At 49.4% G+C, this 19,140-nt stretch overlaps 1 protein-coding gene across 1 annotated transcript; it reads right to left on the bottom strand.

The window, feature by feature from the left end:
* Positions 1 to 2,852: 2,852 nt before the first annotated feature.
* Positions 2,853 to 5,735, bottom strand: LOC146200483 (uncharacterized). The gene is made up of 2 exons (XM_084592376.1): positions 5,354 to 5,735; positions 2,853 to 3,796 (listed from the first exon to the last, which is right to left on the bottom strand). Exons 1-2 carry the CDS (start codon positions 5,733 to 5,735, stop codon positions 2,853 to 2,855), a joined length of 1,326 nt encoding a protein of 441 aa, XP_084448502.1.
* Positions 5,736 to 19,140: the final 13,405 nt, after the last annotated feature.

Here is a 19,140-nt window from a genome sequence, read left to right as displayed (position 1 = left end):
AATATGGCGCCGCCAGGGGTTGGTTGGTTGGTTCATAGGAAGGGAAAGGCGCAGTATCTGTCACACTTGCTCTGTGGACACCTGAACCGAGCCGTAAGGGAAGGGATGAAGGTGGGAGTGAAAGTTGATAGAGAGAAAGGGGAGCCGTAGTGGAGAGCTGCGGAGTAATTTCGACCACCTGGGGATCTTTAACGTGCGCTGACATCGCACAGCACACGGACGCCCCTTCGTTTATCGAGGATCGGGCAAGGATCGGGCCCCTGCTTAAACGTCTCCAACTTCATGTCCCGAAAAGCAAACAGCTCCTGATAATAGTCGAAGAACGCACGTGCAATGTCGTTCGTATCTGTCACGAGGCTTCCGTTCCATTCTACTTCGGTTATGTCATTTCGATGAGCCTGAGCTTTTTCAAGACCCAGAGCGCGCTTAGTGGGCGTCTCATAGAGAAAGAGATTGGTAAAGAGCGGTCACTCGGCGAAAACTGGCCGCAGGAAATGACGCGTGAGTTTTTGCGCTGCCGCCGATTGATGGATGGCGGCACTAACGTGCGCATGCGCGGACGCGCGCGCGACGGCACTCGCTGCAGCGGTAGCCCACCGGAGCAGACGACAAGAAGTTATCGAAGGGAGCGGTTGTGTTCTCGTGCCTCGCCGCGCTTGCGCGGCACAGACCTTTCGTGGGCTGCTGCGCGGAACGACAGCAGTTTGAAACGACGGCAAGGTGAGCAACATTTTTTGCTTAACTACGCTGAATTTCAAGCAGCTTACGCTTACCATGCCGGCCGGTGCCAATAAGTTTCGCAGCTCGTGAGCAGACGCGCCAGCTGTTCAGGCGCAGTTCGTTAAGCCGTAACTCTGGCGGTTCCCAACCACGGCGAGGTGGAATATGTTGTGTTCCCGGGAAACAGCTTCATTTCGAACAGTTTAGCTCGTCACGCTTGACAAAGTGGCATGTGAAGGCACCAAGGCACGCAGTTGCGCCAAAATGGCGTGTTCGCCGGCCGGTGCGGCCATGCTGACGCAGTTTGCTGAACGGCTAGTTTTGCAAAGTGCCGCGTTTAGCAGAGCAACGGTAAAGTGAGAAACGCTTCATTCTTGACTTTCTTGTCAAATTACGCAGTATTTCAGGCAGTTTAGCTCAGTACGGCGGTCTGCGCGTCACAAAGTCGCACGTGAAGGGTAGCCAACAGGCATGACAAGGCGCTCGCCAAATGGCTCGCCGGCCGCGATGACATGTGACATGGCGTGAGGTTTTGCGAACGGCTAGTTTTGCGTGGTGTCGCGTTTAACAAGGCAACCGCAAGGTGACAAATGTTTCATTCTTGTAAAACTGCGAGGCATCTCGGGCAGTTTAGCTTCACAAAGTCGCGTATGAAAGGCAAGCCAACATGGCGTGCTCGCCGGTCGCTGTGAGGCCAGGCCGCGGTTTTGCGTAGGGTCGCGTTACATTTAACGGGACGTTAATGTGAAAAATGTTTTATTATGCGGCAAGCTTCAGCTGTTCAGTGCTCCTGAGCAATATTGTTTAGTGGCTGTTATTTCACTCACTGTAGAAATGCATTTTCAGATAGGTTCGGTTAACCTGCATTTCCTGACCTCTACGTTGCAAGAGTAGCTTTTGTATCAATTTTACGAATGACAGCTTTTCTGTTCTGGACCGTAGCTGCTGCTCACCAAGTTTTCAGTACCTACCCACATGCACAGATGTGTGCGCGGTGTAGTAGTTGTTGATTTGATATTAGACTGAACTTTGTTACTACAACTTTGAGCTTTAGGGGATTCGAATAAAAGTGAAGAAATCACACGCGGACAAAACTTCTTTAGCGGTAACAAAAATACTAGATATATTCAGTAAAGTTTACACGTGTCTTTCTCCGACGAAGGGTGCGTTCCGCACTGTCCCGTCAGTCTTCTCTCACTCTCTCTCTCGGCCAGTCGTTCAGAGCAGCACTCGCACACCGCACGTGCGCATAGCCTCATCGTCGCCGGCCCAGGCCCCTCCTTCTCCTCAGCGGGTGCCACGCCGACCCTTGTTTCCAATCGCGCGTTCCCCGGTCGTTCCGGGAAAGTGGACCATGCCGTCTTCGGTTTGTAACTTGAAACCTAGGAACGCGCTGACTTTTGCTGGCTGCTCTTTCGGGAGAAAGAGCTCGGCATTTCTTCTCTGCTTTGTGCTCAGATTTGTGGTCTTTTTTTTTTGTTTCTGAAGTCGAGCTACGGGATTGTCGGTTCTTTCTTTTGTATTCTTTACATCCTCCCCCCCCCCCCCCCCCCCCAAAATGAGTGCAACGCATTTTATGCGCGTTTCCAAGGGATAGAAGAGCGTAATCACCGAGTCAGTCCAATAGAATACATTCACTTGGTGATGAATTGCTCCTTGAAAGTAGGTGGCAATGCGTGATCCAATTACAGCCGCCATCAGCTCCAACTGAGGTAGCGAAAAGGCCTTCAGAGGCGCCACGCGTGACTTGGCAAGCATGAGGTTGACGCTCACCGTTTCGTTGTCTTCTCCAATGCGGAGGTAGGCACAGCACCCGTAGGCCGTCGGACTTGCGTCGGAAAAAATGTGGAGCTGCCCGGAAACGTGGTTGTTCTGTAGGATGCAACGTGGGAAAGAGAGTTATCTCAGATTACCGAGGTCTAAACACCAACTTCTCCATTCCGATTCCAAGTCGCTCGGTAATTGGTCATCCCACTCGATACCTCTCTCCCATAGCCTTTGAAGACGAGGCCCAAGTGGTCGAATATTCTTGCCGACGCCTGCAGCACCACGCGCTTCGACGCAGCTCCGCTAGTTAATGAGCTGATCACACTGGCCAGGGACATTGCCATCTTGCCATCAGCTGCGTTCCATTATTTCATTCCCAGGATCTTCCGTTCACCATTCGAAGGTGTAGTTTCGTCGTCCCCAAGCGCCGCGCGGACTGCATCGGAATTAGAGGACCATTTCCTTAAGCGTATGCCAGCGTCGCTCATTATGTCGGTGGCTTCAGTGGCTATTCTCAATGCCTCGTTTACTGTAGCCGCACCCGTCACCAGATCGTCCACGTAAAAGGAGTCCTTCATGAGGCTCGCCGTTTTCGAAACTTCCTTTGTCGTGCATTCAAGGTGGTGAAGGGTAGCGGTCAGCATATACGGGCTAGCTGTCGTACTGAACGGTACCCGAGTCATTCTCCATTCTTCGATATCCGGCAATGCTGACGAGTCAAGCGGCGGGCTACTGTACCAGAAGAACCGCAGGGCGTCTCTATGCTCAGGCCGCACGCTTATCTGCAGAAATGCTTTCTCGACGTCTGCTACAAGAGCGACCTTGTGTAGACGGAACCGCAAGAGAATCTGCACCAAATCACTGACGAGGTTAGGTCCTTTTTCCAAGTGGTCGTTCAGTGACCGTTTCCTCGGAGCGTGTGATGATGCGTCGAACACGACACGCAGCTTCGTTGTAGTTGCCTCACTACGTACGATTGGCTGATGTGGCATATAATAAACTTTCCCAGACTCTACTTCTTCGGTCACCTGCTCCGCATGCCCTGCCTTGATGGCGTCGTCGTATTGCTCAGCGAGGTCTGGATAGCGGCATAGTCGCTTTGTCAGGTTCTCGAGTCGCCGAATTGCCATATTTTTGTTGTCGTTGAGTTCTTTGGATGCGTCTTTCCATGGCAAGGCAACTTCATAGCGCTGACCTTTATTTTCCAACTTTACCTTGCTCAGTGCTCTTTCGTCGTGTGTCTCTGGGGAATCTTTTATGCCGATGGCATCTAGTTCCCAGAAATTCTGCAGCGTAGTGGGGACCTGGTCTGCAGTTTCCAAGCCTATTCTTAGTATGCAAACATTGTTTGCGGTTGTGAGGCTTGAAGTCACACTGAACGGTCCCTGAATCGTCCAACCGAATTTTGTATTTACCGCTGCTAATCCTTCATTTTCGTTGCATCTTTGCACCTCTCCCGTTTGAAATTTCCAAAGGTGGTCGGCTCCAATTAGTAATCCAATACCTGGCACGGAAGACATGCCCGGATGGATCAGTCTGTCTGCGAGCAGTGCTCCTCGAACTTCCATCTTTTGCACAAAACTGTGATCTGCGGGTACCTGCCTGACGTCCCTGCATATGAAGGGCACCTCAATAGCCTCTATTGCTATTTCATGATCTCCGTATTGGCTCCGAAGGCGAAGTTTTACCAGCCGGAAGCTTTGGAATTGCGCGGCCGCAGCCGCAAAGGTGTTTAGGTGGAAGTCGGCCTTTCCTAAATTCTTCAAATCAAGTGTTTTTGAGATATCTGCTCGAATGAACGTTTTTTAACTTCCACCGTCCATGACGCCCCGGATTTGGCCGTATTTGGTGCTTCCCAAAGCAAAGGCACGAAAAGTCTGCAGTGCCGTCTCTTGCGTTTCTTCTGTTTTGGCTTCTGCATGAACATTAGTGGCGGTGACCTCTGCTGTCACGTCAGTTTTGATCGCTGCCCGATTGGGGTTACACATTGAGGTAGCGTGCCTTTTCTCGCAATTCCCGCATTTTATCTTTCGCCTGCGGTCTTACGCTCGGTGTCCCCACCTTGTGCATCGAAAGCACCTTTTGGCCCTGGCAAGGTTTTCGGTTTTTTCTTCGTTCGTCAGTGCAGCCGTGTAGATCTGTGTCGTGCCTGTTCGAATCGCAAAATGCGCATTTCCCTGTTTTGCCTGCTTGCGCATAAATAACAGCGGCACTCGGAGTCGGCTGCCTGGCGCGCTTGCCGAGGTTTTCCTTGTAAGACGGCTTTTCAAAGGCGGGAACTTGCCTACATCGCTCTCGACACTCTGTTTCTACCAGCAGAAAATGTAGTACCTCCTCTAGCCTTCTCTCTGATCTGCCTGCGTCGAGGCGGACGACTGCTGCGCTGGTGACGCGGGACTACTATCGGGCGGCGACAATACATCTGTCTTGGTCGCTCGGCTTGCCAGGCGGTGAAACTCCACCACCATGTCTCGCGGCAGCGCCATCAGGATAATGTCGCAAAGCATTGCGCAGTAAGCATGCTTGGTCACTCCGAGAGCCGTTAACCCGCAAATGTGGTGTTGAACATGATCGTAGAGCCGGCGGAGTCCTCTGACATCTCTTGACGACGACACTGGCGGTAGCGTCCTTAATTTGGTCAGGTGTTCTTGTTCGATTAGCCCCTTATCGCCGAAACAGCGCTGCAGTATATGTACCGCGTAGTCATAGCAGGCCTCAATTGCCTGCAATCCTTTTACTGCGGATGCGGCAGGCCCAGGGAGGAGGCTCTTTAAGTAATGAAATTTCTCCGCTTTGGACAGAGCCTGATTATGATGCACCGCTTCGCGGAAACATTCCCAAAAATACTACCAGTTGGCAAGCTCACCATTGAAAGACTGGAGCTGCAACTTCGGAAGCCTGATTGCAGTGAGTCTGGGCGTCGGCATCGACGCTTGCGTCGATTCGGCGTTCTGTTCAGACGCAGTCTGTTGTGAAGCAGCGATCCGAGCCCTCAGTTGGCCGATGAGGTTTATGGCCCGGTCGTCGTATTGAACGCTTTCTGTAAAGTCGGTCTCGAACGCTTCCTCCGGTAGATAGTTCTCCAACTCGTCGTTGATCTTCCGTAGCTCATCATTGCTGACTTCGAGTCTGTGAAGCAGAGCTGTCAACTGTTGGACGTTGGCTGTCGGCAGTGCTGCTGTGGCCTCGTTGATGATAATCTTGTTCTGCCCTCGTCGACTTCGCTTCTTCGCTTTGAGCTTTTCCATTTTGGTCCGTCGTGGTCTTTTCGGATTTCGCCACTATCTTCTCATCCCGGGTTTCGGCACCATGTAGTAGTTGTAGATTTGATATTAGACTGAACTTTGTTACTACAAATTTGAACTTTAGGGGATTCGAATAAAAGTGAAATCACACGCGGACAAAACCTGTTTAGCGGTAACAAAAATTCTAGATATATTCAGTAAAGTTTACATGTGTCTTTCTCCAACGAAGGGTGCGTTCCGCACTGTCCCGTCCGCTCTTCTTTCTCTCTCTCTCGGCCAGTCGTTCAGAGCAGCACTCGCACCACGCACGTGCGCACAGCCTCCTCGTCGCTGGCCCAGGCTCCTCCTCCTCCTCAGCGGGTGCCACGCCGACCCTTGTTTCTAATCGCGCGTTCCCCTGTTGTTCCGGGAAAGTGGACCTTGCCGTCTTCGGTTTGTAACTTGAAACATAGGAACGCGCTGACTTTTACTGGCTGCTCTTTCGGGAGCAAGAGCTCGGCATTTCTTCTCTGCTTTGTGCTCAGATTTATGGCCTTGTTTCGTTTCTGAAGTCGAGCTACGGGATTGTTGGTTCTTTTTCTTTTGCATTCTTTACACGCGATGCAGTGCCCTTACATTTCATTGCAACCTTCTGCATTATGTTCATTCCTTTTCCAACAGCACTGCATGGACCCACGGACTGCAGCCGAAGCACGGCGGTTGCGACGAGTGAATGGTGTGGCCTTCCCTCAAGCGTCAGTACTCCTCTCTGCCCTGGACAATACAAGTTACCCTTGCTAAGGTAGCTGCGACTGGGACTATGTAGTTTATGTATAAGGCATGTTTGTTACATATCATTTGCAATAATTCGGAAATCAGTTATGCTGTTTTTGTCTCTACCTAAGTGCCGTTTCTCACCTTGTGTATTTTTATTTTTCTGTATTGTGCACATCGCCTAATGTGTGTCAAGTATTGTCAATGCATCCGTCTACATCTGTTGCAGCTGTTGTGCTTTATATGCAGCAAAATAAATTCATTTCGCAAAGCACTTGGCGTCATTTCTGCAATACTGTTTTGCAAAGGCTGTGGCGCAGCTGCGTTGATGGCCAGTTTAGAGAACTGGGAATCTATTTTTCCTGTTGTTATGCATGCTGAAAATAAATAGAAACACTAGCTGACAATTTAAAACCAAAATAATGCGCCAAAAGGGCAGGGAAAGGCGCAGCGCATGGCTAGCATTCAAATCGCGCGCCTTTCAGCAAGACAGGAAGTAGTTGCCGCCGGCCGCTTGGTGCACTACAGTCAAATGGGCCGCTGGGCCCTATGGGAGTGTCCGTTCTTTACCAATCTCTTTCTCTATGGGCGTCTCGCCGGCGACCCATCTTTCGGCCCTGGCGCGAACGAGCGCTCCACGATATCCTCATCTAATAATTCTATTTTCTTTTTATTTTTCTGATGTCCTCTTTGTAAACCCCCGGCTCTTTACACTCCTGCGCTATTAACGTCTTTAATGTTGATCTTAGGCGTGCTTCTTCTCGCTTTTCGTTATGGCGAATACAGCTGGCTCTTTCTATCGCTTTCATTTTAATTTCTTGCTTGCACAGTTACCATTGCTCCCCAATGCTGCTTGCTGTTAGGTCGTTTATTTATTTCATTTAGCTTCTGTACAATAATTTCGATTAAGTTATCATCTTCTAAAAGTTTGGAATTCAGCTTCCAAAGGCCCCACACAAAACTTTTGCTTGGGCTTCTAGCTTCTATAGTGCATTTTACCAGACAATGATCGGAGAAGGACATTGGGATAACATAATAATTTTTACACTTCGGTATCGCATCCAACGATAAGTAAATTCGGTCAAGTCGAGCATGACTAGAACTCTGAAAATGGGTGTATTGCACGCTGCGTGCTCCCTCCAAGCACTCAGCAACATCCTCTAATGAAAACTCTGCAATAATCTGCAACAAACAATCGGTGCTTACATCTTTAAAGGGGCGGTTAGAGGTTTTGTCTCGGGCGCTTAAAACACAGTTGAAGTCACCCATAATTATCAGCTGCCTTGTTGAATCTAAGTACCGTTCGATGTTTTTAAAGAAAATGAGCCATGTCTTCAGCTGCATTTTGGTGCATAAACGCAGAGAATGCGCCATTCACTGTTATGCAAAACCAGGTCACAAACAATCAACCTTCCGCACGTAGACGAAATCACGGCCTGCACTATAAGTCCTGGCAACCGTTTGACAAAAAGAAGGCACCCAGCCGACGCGCCCACTGCGTGACAAACAGCCACTTCGTACCGCGACGTGAAACGCTGCGCCATGCTCCCTGTCTCCTCCTCTCCCTCCACTTTAGTTTCCTGTACTGCTAGCACGTCTATGTTTTGCTCTGTTAAAAATGATTGATTGATTGGTTCACAGGAAGAGAAAGGCGCAGTATCTGTCACACTTGTAGCTGTGGACACCTGAACCGCGCCGTAAGGGAAGAGAGGAAGGTGGGAGAGAAAGTGGATAGAGAGAAAGAGGAGCCGTAGTGGAGGGCTACGGAGTAATTTGGACCACCTGGGGATCTTTAACGTGCGCTGACAACGCACAGCACACGGACGCCTCTTCGTTTCGCCTCCATCGAAACGCAGCCGCCGAGGTCGGGATCGAACCCGGGTACTCCGGCACAGTAGTCGGGCGTCTTATCACTGCACCACCCCGGCGGGGCTGTTAAAAGGCGAAGTACTCGCTTTGCTTCCTTCTACCAGCCAACCCTCGGACGTTGAGCGTTGCAACGTTCAGACACTGATCCATCGCCATAATCATGCATTAGAAGGAAGCCGGGAGCATGACGCTGACCTTTCACGTCTAGCATGGCGCTAGACGTTTCCAGAATGCCCACCTCCAGCATCTTTTACGGGCTCGACTTGCTGCGAGGGTGGCTTTTCCTCGGCCCTCCTGTCCGCCGCGATGTTGAGCCGTGGCTTGAAAGGAGGTCGCCGGTTCAGGGTCGCTTTCATAGGCGGCTCATCGTCTTTCTTAAGGGTCTGCTGTTCGCTCAGCCACGAGTTCGATGCGTGAAAGCGGTACAAAAGTGCTTCTAGTGAATGCGGTGTTGCCTTAGAAACGTGCCGTAGAACGTTATACTGTGATGTATATCGGTAATTATGAGCATGTTACTTACAGAAGTCGCAGTTACACGAGTAGCGAAGTACATTTCCGCTACATTTCTTCTGCGCTCTGCGCACATGCAGAGCCATCTTGCGGCAAACACAGAAGAACCCCTCCTCGCAATGTGCGGCGCTGCCCCGACACGTGGCGCGCCACTCGCCCCTGACGTTTCGCCGTGCACCCTCACGGGTATTAGAATCAAGCGTCTTTCCTTTCTTTAGATCACTATCTTCGCTCACCCGCTTCTCCCCTTCGGGCCGCGCGGGCACCGGTGCGAGGATGCCCCAATACCCTTGCGTTTAATAAGTTTTCTCGCTCTCTCCCCTTCCAACATCCAGCGTGCGTCACTCGAACAGTGGTGTTTAGGCGATGCGGCTCCTCTTTCCGCTCACAGCGCGATTGCTAGGTGCGGCGTCTGATGCTGGACGCCTCTGACGTGATCGCTGTGCCGTAGCGCTTCTGCTGAGAAAGCGTCCCAGCAGAGGAACACGGGAGCAAGGAACGTTGTAGTGTGCACAACACAGTGCGATAATGTAGATTGTGAAAAGCACTTCTTTGAACAAATAATTAGAAAAAAGTTGTACAGTGCACTTAGAAGTGTTGAGTATGAAAACTATGTCTTTGTGTGACTCAAGAGCATACCGAGCGAATGAGTGGGCGGTGCGAACGAGGTGCAATAACGCTATCGCGTTCCACTCTTGAAGGCGAAGCTTAAGCGTCCTCCAATTTTTTTTTCGCCTGGCTGCATCTTGAGCTCGTCGCTTGGAAAGCCGTTCTTTCTCTTTACAACCTGCCGAAGCGCCTCTCATGGGCTTGACGAGACGAGCAGGAGTCAGGCCGCGGCCGTGGCTATGCGCCGCGCAAGGCGACGGCGTGTGATGGGGCCCCGTTTTTACACAGATGGTATGACATCACATAGGGTGTCTCGATGTCTTCCCGCGCCGGGCAGGCATCGAGGCACCCTAACGTCACATAGCGCGCAGTGCCCCTGGTGAGAGGAGCGGGAGTCAGGCCGCGGCCGTAGCTATGCGCCGCGCACGTGCGAGGTCAGCTATGCGCGTATGCAGCGAGGTCACGCGAAAGGTCAAGCGTGGCTATGCGGCCGCGGCATGGCACGGGCCGAGGTAGTAACTAAAGTAGTATTGCTTCGCAATAAAAAGGAGAGGGAGAGAAAGGCGCGCCGCAACAGCCGTCGTCCACCACCTACGCAGTGGCAGGTGCAATGACAGCCTACAAAAGATAAAAATTCGGTGGCTGGCAGCAGCACTGACGACCTACAACAGATAAACATTTTGTGGCTGGCAAGCTACCAGCCCCGCCGGGGTGGAGCAGTGGTACGACGCCCGACTACTGTCCGGAGTTCCCGGGTTCGAACCTGACCTCGGCGGCTGCGTTTCGATGGGGGTGAAACGAAGTGGCGTCCGTATGCTGTGTGATGTCAGCGCACGTTAAAGATCCCCAGGTGGTCGAACTTCCTGCGTTGCCCTCCACTATGGCTCCCCTTTCTCTCCTTTCACCCTCACTCCCACCTTCATTCCGTCCCTTACGGCACAGTTCAGGTGTCCACAGAGGAAGTGTGACAGATACTGGTCGTTTCCCTTCATGGGAACCAATTATTATTATTAGGCCACCGCCGCAAGCGGCGTTGACCTGCCGTCTCCGCCCCGTAGTGCCAGGAACAGCCACCCTTCGCCCCCTCACATGCTACGCTGAAGAGCCGACTTGGTAGCTCAGCTCTCGCACTGCTATGACGTCAGCAGCCACTTGGTGTAAGCGTAACTACCGGACCATGCTACGCTGAAGGCTCTAAACCTGGCGTAGTATTGCGTTCGCAATAAAATGGTGGGTGAAAGAAAGAACGGCACCCTGCGGATAATCGCGGTTGAGACGGTGGGGTGTAGAAATAAAGTTCAATGCTCGGAGGAGGAGGAGAAAACATTTTTTTACGTTTATATGATTAGGGAAGGGAGGTGCGTTTGGTTGTGGAGCTGAGTGGCAGACCCTATTCCGGGACGCCATTGGCCTGTTTAGGAATGATAGAAATAAGTGAGGACGATGGCAGAGAGCCTCCTTCCCAGGCGGTGTTATAGAGGGGGAGAAGGGGCTCTTTTGCGTTATCGGGAAGATTGCGAAGAGCGTAGTGATTCTATCTTCACTGGGAGCCGACGGAGTGGCGTTGGCAAGAAGTGCAGCCTCATGCTCGCGCAGTGTAAAAGGGGCATCGAGGTCATTGCTTGTATTCAGGGTAAAAGGGGGACAAAGGAGGCGGGAAATAAAGATCTGCGAGGGTTGCGAAAACCTCATCGGGGGACTTTGCGGCTAGAGCTTTAGCAAGAGTCGGGGGTTGATTTTTTTATGGAACGCCGTGTCAAGATTGTGGCATAGGGTATTCCATCAAGAATCCTCAATCATAGCACATGTCACGATATCTTCTCGCAACTTTGGAAGGGTGGTCTGCAGTTGGATGTGGCGGGGTTGCACTCTGGCTGTTCATAGAAGGTTTTTGCGATGCTTCCATAGCCTGATGAGATGGGGGTCGGAGTCAGAAGTGGGATGTGCAGTGGTCTCCGCGCAGGGTAGAGGATGAAGCCACTTGGAGAAGGGCATTAGGCAACTCCTCACAGGACGTGAAGGAGGCAGAGGAGAGGAGACAGTGAAAGGCATGCTAGTCAGTATGTTGAATGTGCTGCTTGCGGGTGGGTATCCGAAGAGGGACGGAGATCAACATAATATAGTGGTCACTAAGAAGGGTATCGGCAGTGGCTGACCACTGAGGTGATATAGGACCAGAACAGTACGTAGGGTCAGGAGTAGTGTGGCGCTGGCTGTATGTTCCCGCCATTGTGGGTACTCCGGACGTGTTGAGGAGAGTGAGGGGAGCTTGCTGGGCCATAGAGTGGAGTAGGCGGCCGGCACGAAAGGACTGCGGATAACCCCATAGTGTGTGCGGGGCATTAGAAACACCGCAGAGTATAGCCATTTGAGAGGGCAATGTGTCAAGAAATTTACCTAGGGTCGTGAATATTTGGTGTAGGCTGAGGTGAGCCTGAGGAAGATAGTAAATGGTGCCCACCAGGTAATATTGAAGCGATGGCGATGACGACCTTCTTTGAGGTCCCGATCATTCCCAATTTTGTGGTATCCGTCGGTATAAATATTGAGAATAGGGACCTATACTCGGGGATAACTTTCTGTGGCAATCTGGTGGAAGCTACGGAGCCGAAACACATTAGCTCGCTCCGCATAAGAATATAGTGCCGCCAGAAATTTCGCAGGTGATGCTCTGGAATGTTATAATATTTCTTATCATCATCATCAGCCTGACTATGCCCACTGCAGGCTGAAGACCACTACCATATTTCTCCAATTAACCCGGTTCTATGCTAGCTGCATCCACTTGACCCCTGCGAACTTCTTAACCTCATCCGCCTACCTAACTTTTTGCCGCTTCCTTTTACGCTTTTCTTCCCGTGGAATCCAGTCTTTTACACTAAGCGACCATCGGTTACCCTCTCCTCCCACTACATGTCCTGCCCATGTCCATTTTTCATAATTTCCGCTAGAATGTTGGTAACTTGAGTTATTTCTCTGACCTACTCTGCACGCTTCCTATCTCTTAATGTTACCCCTACCTTCTTTCGTTCCATAGCCCTCTGCGTTGTCCTCAACTTAAGTATACTCCTCTTGGTTAGCGTCCACGTTTCAGCCCCATATGTGAGCAAATGTAAAATTCAACTGTTGTATACTTTCCTCTTCAGCGGTACCGGTAAGCTGCTAGTCATAATCTGCGAGTACTTGCCAAAAGCGCTTCATCCCAATCTTATTCTTCTTGTTATTATCTTTTCATGGTTCCGATCTGCGGTTACTACCTGTCCTAAGTAGACATATTTGCCTACTATTTCCAGTTCTTCGCTACCTAATGTAAAATGCTGTTCCTTCGCGAGTCTTTTGAACATTACCTTAGTCTTCAGCATATTGATTTTGAAGCCTACTTTTCTACCTTTCCTGCCTAGGTCATCAATCATTATTTGCAGTTCATCCCCGAGTTGCTTAGCAAGGCAATGTCATTAGCAAATTGCAGATTACTGAGGTATTCTCCATCTACCCTTATCCCTAACAGCTCCCATTTCAAGTCTCTGAGTACTTCCTCTAAGCAAGCTATGAATACTACTGGGGAGATTGTGTCTCCTTGCCTAACTCCTTTCTTTATCGGAATTTTGTTACCTTTTTTTTGCAGAGGCATGGTTGGTGTGCAGCCACTATATATATCTTCCAGCACTTTCACGTACGGCTCGTCTACCCTCTCATTTCGCAGTGCCTGCATCACCGCCGAGGTTTCAACTGAGTCAAATGCTTTTTCGTAATCAATGAATGCTATTTATAAGGGTGGTTATATTCCGAGCATTTCTCTATCACCTGGTTGATGGTATGGATATGGTCGATAGTAGAGTATCGTTTCTGAAAACCTGCTTGATCCTTTGCTTGATTGCAGTCTAAGGAAAGGTTGTTCTGATTCTATTAGCGATTACCTTTATAAATACCTTATACGTAACAGGCAGTAAGCTGATTGGTCAGTAATTTTTAGGGTCCTTAGAGTCCCCTTTCTTATGAATGAGGATAATGTTTGCATTCTTCCATGGTTCCGGTACAGTCGATGACATCAGGCACTGCGTATACATGATGGCCAGTTTTTCTAGCACAATATTCCCCCCGACTTTCAACAAATCTGTAGTTATAGAGCCCGTCGTGCACACTAGGCTTAACATTTTCCTAGAAGAGCGGAGTTGTATATTGACACGTTGATAGGATTTCGATCGGAACACTGTGACCGATGTCATGCTACAGCTGAAACATCAGGCACAAAAAAAGGGCTCGAGAATTGTGGCAGGTCTAGATGCATTGTGAAGACAATTGATAACTTCCGCCACGATGCTATCCTAGATACCCTGAGTGCGTTATTGGCAGGAAGTCGGACCTACAATTATATTTAAAGTAAAAATGTGTAGCGAACAGAACAGCTGCCATAGGCATTCGCAATTGTAGACTGAAAGTGGTTCACTCGGAGTCCGTGAAAACCCACAGGGCTCGGTACTCTCTCCCATCTTTTTAAGCATAGCTATGATTAGCTTACCAAGTAAGCTGGCAGAGATAGAGGGGCTCCGCTATAGTACCTATGCAGACGATATCATGTTAAGTAATGCCGAAAGTTGGGCGAGTTGGTTAACATTCATGATGGAAAATAGCGCGAAAGTACACGAAGGACGGAAGGAAGAAAGACACGGACAAGCGCTAACTCGCAACTGCAGGGTTTATTGCTGAAGCACGCAATAAATACAGGTCACATGAAAAAAATAACAGAAAAAACAAACGGCAAGAGAAGAGAGAGAGAAGCTGCTTCTCTCTCTCTTCTCTTGCCGTTTGTTTTTTCTGTTATTTTTTTCATGTGACCTGTATTTATTGCGTGCTTCAGCAATAAACCCTGCAGTTGCGAGTTAGCGCTTGTCCGTGTCTTTCTTCCTTCCGTCCTTCGTGTACTTTCGCGCTATTTTCCATCATGGATATCATGTTATGAATGAACCACGGAAGCGGCGGATTTATATAGGAAGCTTCACAGCCGGCGGTGCATACGATAGAATATTTGCAGGGCATGACAGAGACTTCATTGTTCTGCTGAAACATCAAAACTCCTTACAATGACAGTACGAGTGCAGAAAAAGAAGGCCAAGCCGAGCACCACTGTTAGGGTAGGTGAACAGACAAGTCTACGGGTGGGCTCTTTTGGACTCCACTTGCAGTCCACGAGATATAACGCCCAAGAGTTGCAAAAATGGAAGAGGGCTCGTAATACACTAGCACGCTTATTTGACGCATTGCCAACAAGCAGGCTGGCATAAAGGAGGCAAATATGCTTAAGCTACTCTATGTCTTTGTAATCAGCAGGATGGTGCTTGTTATTCATATCTCAAACTCACCGTCTGAGAACTTAAGCGCTTAGAGTTGATCATAAGCAAAAGTGTCAAGGAAGCTCAGGGGCTACAGCAGTGGGCTTTGACTAAAATGCTCATGGCCTTAGGGGTATCAAATACGATAGACGAGCTGGTAGAAAATGCATTCACTGCACACTTTTATAGATAAACGGCCACAAAGACGGGTACATATATCCCTAGGCAGTTGGAATACGCAGGCAAAAGGAAGTGAGGTCGGAATTCCTGCTGAAGTGGCGCAGAATATTATCCCCTTCCTACTTCCCTATGCTACGGATTATGCATCCCTATTTCATGAGGTACGTAGAAAAACCAGAGAGGCAAAGTTGCATGAAACACACGGCCCGATGGCATCGTATATATTCTGATGCGGTGGAGTACACCGCACTAATAGACAAGGCGGCGGGGGTCGCAAAAGAAGATGTCCGGTTTGGTAAGTAGCTACACGTTCGGAAGAGCTGCTTTCACAACGACGGAGGGCACAGCCATCGCTTTCGTGCGTAAACAAAAAGGCAGATGGAATGGAAAAACGTAGCTGTGGTTTACCTTGTGGTTATACCTGAAGTTACGTGAGAGAGCAATCTGCATGTGAACGCTTAGGTTCGGCTTAAAATAAAGACATGGCTTTTGCATATAGTAATTTGCATTATGGTTTCAGCTTTATTTATGCCATACGGGAATAACTTGACGTATCAGCACCCCTTGCCTGTGGTCATGAACCATTCTTATTTGAGTGTAGAAGACTTCTAGTAGTATGACATCGTAACTACATCGAACTCTAGGGCACACCCCCGTCACAACGTTCGAACGAACCTTCTGTCCTAGCAACTTGCTGTTGTCGTTCGCCTCTACCAACTACCGAGTTATGTGTATTCTTCTTCTTCGCTCTTCGGACAGGCAAGGGACAGGCACCGGTAAGGCACGGCGAAATGGCGAGACTATGGCCAATGTAGCTCTCGCTACAAAACATTCATTTCTCAAAGAAAATGGCTGGTGCCCCTCGGCCCCTCATGTCTCGTGGGCCTACATGGTGGGATGGGGATGGGTGGGGTGATTCAGATGCTGGCCGGGAGGTCTTGTATCCTGGCCTCTTTCGCCATTCGATATAGTTAGGGGCAGGAGCTAAGGGTGCAAGCTGCGCCGCAAGGTCTCCCAGGTTTGTATTGTACATTCTACCCCGGGGGAGTACGGACACTCCGAAATTTTGTGATCGAGGGTCTCTATCTCATCACTCAGTTTCCACTTATCATCTCTGACCTCGACGAACATGTGTTTCACGATAACCGATTGTGGGTGCGTGTAGGTTTGTAATTCATTCAAAGGTTTGCAACTTTGGATTTTCTTTCTGTGCATTTTGTATGTCAACCGCATGCTCTGTTTTCCTGCGGTTAAAATGCAACTCGGTACGGTTTCAAGAACATTGTAACCACTCCTGCTTTGACTGTCAAGAGGTGGCAGCAGTTAATACATAAATAATAAATAGCCTCTACGCGATTGCCTGACTGCTTTGCAGTTATGGGTCGGGTGGCGGGGAGGGGGGGGGGGGGGGGGGGGGGGGGGGGGGGGGCTCTCTGCCTTTTAGTCTATAACATTGCGCGCTTTCCCCTTATTTCAGCAGGCGCTATCCGCTGTTCCGGTAGTTGAAGAACCTCCTGGTTGCTCCGTGGTAGAGATCTCGAGCTTTATATCAGCGACTCTAAGGAAGCGATACGAAATTTTAATTTTCGCAGAATATTGCCAGTGGTAGCGCGCATTCTTTCGATGGGTAGAATTGCGAATCCAACCTTCTTGCTTCTGGCGCCTGCACACCAAACCCCAGAAGGTAATGAGGGAGCTTACGAGGTCGCCCTATAGGGCTGACTGTCCAACCGAGCTTCGCGACTCCTTTAGAAGAAGAATACATTTTAGGAACGGAGTGGCTATATCCTTTTCACGATATCAGACAGTTGTACAGATTTAGCCGACAGCAATATCCAGCACAACACAGGAAGCTTAGCAAGTAGGAAGCAGCATGGAGGCAGTTGCAGAGGGGCACCTTTCCGAGTCGAGCCACACTGAATAGGTAGGCTTAAACGACGGTAATGTGCGGAGAATGGGTAGACGCCTGACTCACGACTTTAGAGAATATAAGGAGTCATGGTAGTTTTGCTACGCAGCGAGGACCGCGAAGAGCAAAAAAAAACACGCTCACACAAGCCATCGAAGCCGCCAGGTCCCAAGGGATCTCGGCCTTTTGACAAGGACGGGAGGGCGAGGCTGCCCTCCTAATAACTGATCTGAAATTAATAAAGTTTCCTATCCTATGCTTTGCGACGCCCCTTTCTTTCGTAAGCAGATGCGCTCACGCAGGCGCGTCGCGATTCCGCCTTGGAGAAGGTGAGACTGGCCCGGATTTCCATGAAGGAAACACAAAGCCAAAAAAAAATATTATAGTCACGTCGAGACTCTCACTGACGGCGATGAGTAACTATTGACTGAGAAATTATTTTTCCATGTCAGCGAAAACCGCAGTCTGTGCGTATTCAGGTGAGTCTGTTATGTAATTATACTGTCGTATATAATTCGTTGAAACTGTGCAAAAGCTTTATGATAATTGTGAAATGCAGCCGCTCAATCGTTGACCATCAAAACGTTCTGGGGTGTTGCATATGGAAAGCATACCTGTATACTATTTTTTTTTATTACGACGTTAATAAATCAAATTTTGCACTCGATGAATAAGTATAATGCCGAAAAGAGGTGTTACTTGACTTGCGCAAATGCTAGTAGACTGAAAAGTAAAGTAATGAATAAGACGTGAAATCCAGGCTCAATGCAAACCGGTGCACTGTACGTCTGATATATTTAAGCTCCTATGAAATGGCTAGGTTTGATTCGTAAAAATGTCCGAGAACACTGCAGAATCTGCCCTACAGAAATGCGTAACAAAGAGCTTTGCTGTGGTGGCCGCGAGTGACAGATACTACGCATCTCCTTTCCTGTAGACCAATTAAAAAACGCCCGATACTTAGTTTAGTTTGTTTGGTTTATGGGGTGTAATGTCCCGAAGCGACTCAGGCTATGAGAGACGCCGTAGTGGACGTCTTCGGAAATTTCGACCACCTAGGATTCTTTAACGTGCACTGACAGCGCACAGCATACGGGCGCTTGGCTTTTCTCCATCATTGAAAAGCAGCCGTCGAGGCCGGAATTCGATCCCGCATCCTTGGGCACAGTAATCTAGCGCCGTTACCACTGCGCTACCCTGGTGGGGCTAACCTTTGATGCGTTCAGGAACGCTAGTTGTGTTCGACAAGGGGCGCACGATGTACCATGTGCAGCAGCAACGCCCAGGCTGTCGCTGCTGGGGCTGAGGCTGATAAAACTTTATTCACAATAAATGGGAGGAATAGGGGAAGTCAGCTAGCGTGCCGCAGGCCGTGGAGACGTTTGGCAACGCCGTCCCATTCGACGGCCTTGAACTGAATGCCAGGATCATCGCTTCTTTAGAGGGGTCAGGCAAGAGCTCTGAGGGAGGCTTGTGGGCTTTGCACGCCCAGATCATATGCTCAAAGTTGTCTTTCTCCCCGCAAAACCGGTAAAGGGATTCATATCCTTATTTATGAATTTGATATGTAGTTTGGATTGGCGAGGGTTATATTACTTGTTGTCTGGTCAGTGTTTTAAGGGGTGGTGGGAGTGTTCTTCTCATTGCGTTGTAATGTGCAGTGAGTTCGTGGTATGATACGGCTGGCTCACCGAAATCAACCAACTGTAGACTGAAAAATTCCGAGAGTACTGTAGAATCTGCAGTGGAGAAATGCGACAGCCTGGGTCACCTCATTCCCCGCGTGGACCCCAGCTCATGCGGGGAATGAGGTGACCCAGGCTGTCGCATTTCTCCACTGCAGATTCTACAGTACTCTCGAAATTTTTCAGGCTACGGTTGGTTGATTTTCTTTCTCCACATACTTTATGACCATTCCTACCTATTTGAGCACACAAATCAAGCCCTTTCCCACTCCTTCGCATTCAAGCATTTTAAATTTCCCGCCAACAGAAGTTAGGCCTACGTCATCGGAAGTAAGGTACCACGTGATATCGTTTGAACGTCATCGCTACTCCTCCTGGCTATTTCGACTTCTGAATGACTTAGGTGGCTCTAATTATTACCTAAATAACCCACATGCACTAAATGTTTCACCAGCAAGATTTTTCTTCCTCTACCCAGTGCAGCCATTCTTTTTCTTATAACTTGTTTCGTTCGAATGTAATTGTGCGGACAAACTCGTGATGACGCGAGATTGCCGACGTAC

Source organism: Amblyomma maculatum, chromosome 2 (genome assembly GCF_055883805.1).
Source record: "Amblyomma maculatum isolate TAMU_Amacu chromosome 2, ASM5588380v1, whole genome shotgun sequence".
NCBI classification, from domain to species: domain Eukaryota; kingdom Metazoa; phylum Arthropoda; class Arachnida; order Ixodida; family Ixodidae; genus Amblyomma; species Amblyomma maculatum.
The sequence above is the reverse complement of the archived record's forward strand: the minus strand, read 5'-3'. Positions and strand labels throughout refer to the sequence as shown.

Coding starts and splice junctions, on each gene's coding strand:
- LOC146200483 (XM_084592376.1), bottom strand. CDS start 5,735: ATGGAAAAGCTCAAAGCGAAGAAGCGAAGTCGACGAGGGCAGAACAAG. Junction 3,797..5,353: donor GCAGCTCCAGTCTTTCAATG/GTGAGCTTGCCA, acceptor TGGAAACTGCAG/ACCAGGTCCCCACTACGCTG.